The following is a 6805-nucleotide window of genomic DNA, read 5'->3' as shown; positions in this document are numbered from 1 at the left end:
GTTTGCTTACCATGAGCAAGGCTGGGATTCTATCCTTGGTCCTGAGAACAAGAGGGAGGAGGAGGAAAACTAGGTGTGTTGGTGCATGCCTGAACCCCAGCACTTTGGGAAGCTGAGCCAGGAGGGTCACAAATTTGCACACTGCCTGGGCAATTTACTGACTTAAGAGATCTTATCTCAAAAATGTAAAAAAGGACCAGGGATGTGTCATCAGGGACGTAACAAAGTCAGAGTGAAAGCCCTGAGTGCAGTCCGCAGTAACGCGCGCGCGCGCACACACACACACACACACACCCCACTATAGACTGGGTTTATCTCAGCATTCCCTGCGTTCTGTCCCTAATACAGGAGGTGTGCAGAAGGCAGTCACAGCCTGGTACCTCAGTCTTCAGGCAGATAAGAGGGCTCCACAGTCTACTTTTTCAACTGATTTCCTCTAAGATGGACCTTTTGGTTCCACAAGGACAGCTTCCCAGAGCTATTCCAAGGTGCATGGCTCTGCACAGCTATCTCGAAATCTGGCCTCCTTCAGGGCCTCTGATGCAGTCTCAGTCTCCAGCCAGGTCGGTCCTTGGGGTCCCCGCTGGCACCCAGACACCTGTGTCCTGGCCAGTGGCCCCACCTGCTGGTGGCCATGTGCTGCCGACTCACCCTGGCTGAGGTGGTGCGGTGGGTACGTGGTGCCCACTGATGGACATGGAGTGTCCGTGTGGCACTGTGGTGCCAGTGGCCAGGATGGGACGTGGCAGTGGTGGAGACGTGCTTTGCATGGGTGGGTGAGACATAACCGTGCTGGGAGCGGCTGAGGCTGAAAATCGGTCATGAGTGTGAGAGCAGGACAAGGCCTCAGTGCCTAAAGCAGTCCAGCTGCCTCAGCTTTGAAGAAAGCATCCTGCCTGCACAATGTCAGCCATTAGTCACTAGGCAACCTTGTGTCTTGTGGTACTAACTTTGCAAAGGTAGAAATAAACGCCCCTCCTGTTGTTATAAAGGTCCTTTGCCCATCAGGCAAACAGGCCCCCACCAACCCAGCTCCTGTCTATCTTTACCCTGTTCCTGCCACAGTTTCTCCCTGGGGTACAATGAGAGACCAACGAGCTCCTACACATACTCTGTGGACAGTGTGTCAAGGTGTCGGTCACTGGGGGAAGTGTGGTGTGGGTGTGCCTTGTAAGCAGTGGGGAAGCATCGAAGGGGTGTGCTTGGGTTGTGCGGGGAGTTGTGTGGAAGATACAGTGTCCAAGTGTGTGATACTATTTGTGTGAAGTGGGGGCTGGTATGTTGGGGAAATGGAATTTAATTAAACTCTTGCTGAGGGCAGCACTGTCAAAAGCCTGTAATCCCAGCCACTAGGTAGGCTGAGACAGGAAGGTTTTTATTCCAACCTAGGCAATTTAGCAAAATCTTGTCTTAAAATAAAATTTAAAAGGGGGCCAGGGAGATGGCTCAGGGGACTAAGTGCTTCCCTGGCAAGCACAAGGGCCTGAACCTGAGTTCAATCCCTGGTTCCACCCCGCCCCCCAAAAAAAAAATTAAAAAGGGCTGGAGATGTAGTTGAGCACTTCCTAAGTACTGGTAAAACAATTTAAAAACAAAAGAAAAGACAAAACAGGTAGCCATCTTTCATACAGATACACTTCTCAGCCTTTCCTTAAGAGGAGGAGTCTTACAGAACCAAAGCTGAGTCATAGTCTTCCTGAATATTCTCTTCCTAAACCCTAAAAGTAAAGCTGACCTCTTAATAATTTGTATAAAAATAAAAAAGGAATCAGGCATGGGAGCTGAGGAGGATTACAAATTCAGCCAAGTCGGGTCAATTTTACTAATTTAGTGACACCTCCCCCTCAAGCTACAAATAAATTTTTTGAAAGGGAGGTGGGGTGGGGGGCCCTGCTGGTTAGCTCAGCTGTTTAAGCACCTGCTTATGCAATCGCAGTCAGGCTCGTGGTTCGGTCCCCAGCTCCAAATGTGTTACCAGACCCGCCCTTAAGGCAGCCTGAGCCAGGAAAAAAAGCCTGCCTGTCAAGTGCAAGGTCCTGAGTTCAATCCTCGGTAAGGGAGGGGGAAGGGAGGGAGGGAAGGGGGAGGAGGAGGGGTAGGGGGTAGGGGGTAGGCTAGTGCCTGGGTTCTGTCCCCAGTACAGTAACACACACGCACGCACGCAGGCGCACGAGATTCCAGGCTCTGGAACCTGGAATCGTGAGACACCCTACACATTTATTGAAGATTCACACACCAAGACAATGGTCCCCTGGATGTGAAGTGGAATCTGCAGAGGGCTTTGTCTCAGGGCTCACAGAACATGAATAATGGAAAACAGAGTTTCTGCCCCGGAAGTTCTCTTCCTGTTTTCAGCAGGGAGGGCTCTGCTGCTCACCCGAGTCTGCATGAGCCTTAGCGGAGCGCCTGAGCTTTGCGCGGGCCCCCTGCGGATCCGCGGCGTGTTCCAGCGCACAATGCCTGAAACACGCGGGCAGAGGGTGCAGCCGGGACCAGCAAGAGAGTCACCTTCGAGGTCTCGGAATTCCTTGCGCTTCTCCCCTTTCTCAGCACAGGACTAACCGCCTTAAAGCACTGATTGATTGATTGATTGATTGATTGATTGATTTTTGAGGCACACGGTCTCTCTACATAGCTCAATGTGTAGCCGGGGCTGTCCTCGATCCTCCTGCCTCAGCCTTCCGAATGCTGGGAATACAGGTGTGCACCACTGCACTCCGGCACGCTCATTTTATTTATTTATTTATTTATTTTAACATTCAAAAACCTTTATTTACAGTTGAAAATGTCAGTGTTCACGCTTGGTTCTGGATCTGGTACTTCTGCAGCAGGCCAGAATGCAAACGCAGAGGCCAGTCCAGCTTCCTGACTCAGGAAAGTCAGGACAGCAAAGGAAGAAGCCCTAATTCATGATTCAGTCTTGGCCTGGACTACATCTCCCCACATTGTGAGATTACCACAGGCAGTTTAGGCTTATTGTTAGGGCCTGTAGGAACATTCTCAATCTTTCTCATCACTAGAAGTTCATCAATGATTTTTCCGAACACTACGTGCTTCCCATCCAGCCAGTCGCACTTCCAACAGGTGATAAAGAACTGACAGCCATTTGTACTGGGACCACTGTTTGCCATGGAAAGCAGGCCTGGAGCTGAGTGTCTGAGTTTGAAATTTTCATCTGCAAATGGGCCCCGGTAAATACTGGCGACTCCAGTACGATCTCCATTAACAAAATCTCCACCCTGAATCATGAAATCCTTTATGACCCTGTGGAACGTGCTTCCTTTATATCCTATTGGAACCCCATCTTTTCTGAATTCTCCAGTGCAGAACTGCCTGAAATTCTCGGCTGTCTTGGGCACGACATCTGCAAACAGCTCGATCTTCATGCGGCAAACTTCCTGGCCGCCGATGCTGACATCGAAGTACACCACGGGGTTTACGGGGCTTGAATTTGCCACCGCCATGGCTCCGACCCGGAAGCACTACCGGCACGCTCATTTTAAATTTTATTTATTGTGAAGCAGGTTTCCACTATACCGCTGAGTTGCCCAGGTTGAGCTCAAATTTGGGATCGTCCTGCTTCAGTCGCTCCGCGTGCTGGGATTTTAAAAGGCGGGCACTGCCTACAGTTTGCGCAGCTCCGGAAGTCTACTCATAGACTTCAGATTTGAGGACTACCATTCCCAGGATGCCTCGCTCCTCTACAACGTGAACAGTCTTTTAAATGGGCGGGGACCGACAGAGGGCTTGTGAGCGGAGACGTAGTCCAGCCAATGGGTGAGCCCGGACAAATCAAAACCTTCGCTGATTGCACGGAGGGTATTGGAATCTTTGGCGCCTTTGTTTTAGTGGTGGATACATGATGGATGGATACAATAACCAATGAAAAGGTAGGAAGGCGTATCCGGAGAGTGTGGGCGGAGAGGGCTGTTGACTGGCATGTTGTCCATCCAATAAGAGGTCGAGATCGCTGGGTTGGGTGGGGCGTGGAGCGTAGAGGCGGGCGGGCGTGGCGGTTGTGTGAGATGGCGGAACCTGTGAGGAAAAGGGTTCTGAGGCCCGGAGGTGGCTGGGGTGGCCGAGGGGCTCGGGGTGGCCGCGGGGCTCGGGGTGGCCGCGGGGCCCGGGGTGGCCGCGGCGGCCGGGGCGGGCGTCCTCGCGCCCAAAGGTCTCCGGACGGGCGCGCTGTGGACGCGGTGCTTGTGGACTTGGTCAGCGACAGCGATGAGGATATCGTGGAAGTGGTGGCCGCGCGGGGAGCAGCGGACCCGGTGGAGCCCAGGTCTCCGGAGCCCCGGTCTCCGGAGCCCCGGGTGCCTACTACACTCCGGGACGACAGCGACAGCGACGGGGCGGACGCGCGGCCCTCAGCAACCCCGCAGACCCTGGTCAGGCGGCGGCGGCGGCGACTGCAGCTGGACCCGGGGGAGGCGCCGGTGGTCCCGGTGTACTCCGGGAAGGTCCGCGGGGCCGACGGGGCGCGGGTGTGGGAGGCGGAGGGGCGCGGGGCTCCTGAATCGCCCGCAGGCCCCGAGGTGAAGGGGTTGGGGGCCCGGAGTCGTAGTCTTGGGGCTCCAGGGTGGCTTGAAGGGCCGGGGTTCTTGAGGCTCAGAGATGGGCAGGAAGACTGAAGCTGGGATCTGGGACGTGTTGGATTTGGAGGTTAGAGCCCCTTGCTGAGGGTAAGGGTGCTAGGAAGCTGGGATACCGGGACCGTGGGGATCCAGGAAAAACCCGGGGGCGCTGTGGGGGCCCAGGGAGCGGGGTGAGCCAGCCAGGAGCCAGGGTTGGCCAACATCCAAGCCTGCATCTTCGGGGCGCCCTCGGGACAGTAGATAGGTATCCTGGGAAAACTGGGCTCGGGGTCTCCAGGAGAAGCCATGGTGTCCTCATCCTTGGTGAGAATTCTGGAGCTGGGCGTCAGGGAGCATTGCCAGTTTCCCGTTCAGTAGGGGGACAACTTGGGACAGACCCTCCCCTTTTAATTTTTGTAGGTGGAAAGCAGTTTCCATCCCATCCCTGTTTCCGTGTCTCTCCTGAAATTCCACCCGGAAGGTGCCGAGGAAGGTGCTGAGGAAGGTACTGGAGGGTTCAGGGCCGACTTCAATGAGGGGAGTCCTGGGCTGTTCCCCCCCCCCCCCGTCTTGAGCAGGATTGTCCCCCTAAGGCATAGGAGCCGGCATGGAAGGCCGTGCTGCCACTTTCTGCTCAGCTAGGCAGAAGTCAGGGTTAATTTGTAGATATCACATGCAACCTCCAGATACTGTGATTCTGTAACCCTGTGGGGGAAGGGGAAGGGGAGGCACAGAGAAACTGTAACATCTCTAAGTAGTTTCTTGGGAACATCCCGGAGCTCGCTGGGTGTCCTCTGGACCTTATCTAGTCTTCCAGTCCTTGTCCTTCCTCAGATATGATTTTTGCTCATCTGTTTCTTGTAAAGGGCAGTGAATAGGGTCACCAATAAGGAAGAAGTTTAGTTGGCAAATGCAGACTCTGGACCCAGATTTCTGTACCTTGAAGGAACCGAGGCAGACTGATTAGGAACAGGCTTGCTCTATCCCTTAATAGCTATGTGACCTTGGCCCAGTTGCTTAACCTCTTAATGCTTCAGTTTCTTATTAGGAAAATGGTGACAGTGGACTAAAGTCAAAGGCTCTGGATGAGAGTTATTTAAAGGGAATATGGAGCCCTCTTTTGTCCCTGTGTGTTGTTTAGGACAACAGTAAATCGAAGAGACAAGTACCATTGTAAAAGGACCTCTGTTCTCGTTAGTCAAAATGTGGGTCAAACGGTTTAGGATTGCAAGATTTCATGCCTGTGGCAGCTGCTGTATTTATCCAGGACAAGATTTCTCAATCTCAGCATTATTGACATTTTGGGCTGGAAATTTTTAAAGGTTTTTTTTTGGATTTTCTTTTTCTTTTTTTTTTTTGCTCAGGGTCTCACTACATAGCCCACATTAGTAGTGATCCACCTGGTTTCTGCCTCCCAAGTGCTGGGATTACAGGCGTGCGCCACCGCGCCTGGACTCCATAGGCTCAGCGCACCCAAAGGTGGGGCCGGCGCGGCAGGCGGAGCCAGGTATTGAACCCTGGCCCCTGCGCTTACTTAAGCAAGCGCTTAGTCCGCTGAGCTATACCGCCGGCCCTATGGGCTGGAAATTTTTGTTGAGGGTGAGGGGCTCTATCCTGTGCATTGTGGAAACTTTTAACACCATCCAACCTCCCAAACACTCCCTGTCTGCTTAGTGACAACCAAAATTGTCTCCATATGGTGTTACTATAGTGTTGCTAATTGTCTCTGGATGATACAGCTTTCTATACAGTGTTGCTATATGTTCCTCAAGAGGCAAAATTGCCCCTTACTGAGAACTATTGATCTGAAGTTGATTATCATGATTTCCTTTGCATAGTGTATTTGTGGATATGGGTATATCTGTACTTTTTTAATTTTTGTAGTGCTGGGGTTAGAGCCCAGGTGCTTGTGTCTGCTAGGCAAGTGTTTTACCACTGAGGTACAGTCGTAGCCCAACTCTTTATTTTTATACTTTACAATCTTTTTTTTGGAGGTGAGTGGTGCATAGCTTTGAACCCAGAGCCTTCCACATGCTAAACATATACCTACCACTGAAACACCCCAGGCTTATGATATTATTTTTATTGAAACCAAGGAAACAGGAAAAAAGTTTATAAGGATTTTTTTTTTTTTTTTTTTCTCTGAATGCCTTCAGGGCAGGTTTGGCTGGCTTGAGTTGGGTTTGAACCACAGCAACCTGAGCCTGACTGCTTTGTTGAAGCAGCCACTT

At 52.2% G+C, this 6805-nt stretch overlaps 1 protein-coding gene and 1 pseudogene across 2 annotated transcripts in view; one reads left to right on the top strand and one right to left on the bottom strand.

The window, feature by feature from the left end:
- Positions 1–2902: 2902 nt before the first annotated feature.
- On the bottom strand, positions 2903–3476 carry LOC101576661 (annotated as a pseudogene). The gene has a single exon (XR_001116996.2). The product of XR_001116996.2 is annotated as a peptidyl-prolyl cis-trans isomerase H pseudogene (transcript).
- Positions 3477–4025: 549 nt separating this feature from the next.
- Positions 4026–6805, top strand: part of Nfatc2ip (nuclear factor of activated T cells 2 interacting protein) — an 11400-nt gene continuing 8620 nt past the window's right edge. Inside the window, exons 1-2 of the mRNA XM_004623143.2 lie at positions 4026–4460; positions 4995–5079. Of these exons, the coding sequence (XP_004623200.2) occupies positions 4026–4460; positions 4995–5079 (520 nt within the window). The remainder of the gene's footprint in view (positions 4461–4994; positions 5080–6805) is intronic.

Source organism: Octodon degus, unplaced genomic scaffold, assembly GCF_000260255.1.
Source record: "Octodon degus isolate 3935 unplaced genomic scaffold, OctDeg1.0 scaffold00001, whole genome shotgun sequence".
Taxonomy (NCBI): Eukaryota; Metazoa; Chordata; class Mammalia; order Rodentia; family Octodontidae; genus Octodon; species Octodon degus.
The sequence above is the reverse complement of the archived record's forward strand: the minus strand, read 5'-3'. Positions and strand labels throughout refer to the sequence as shown.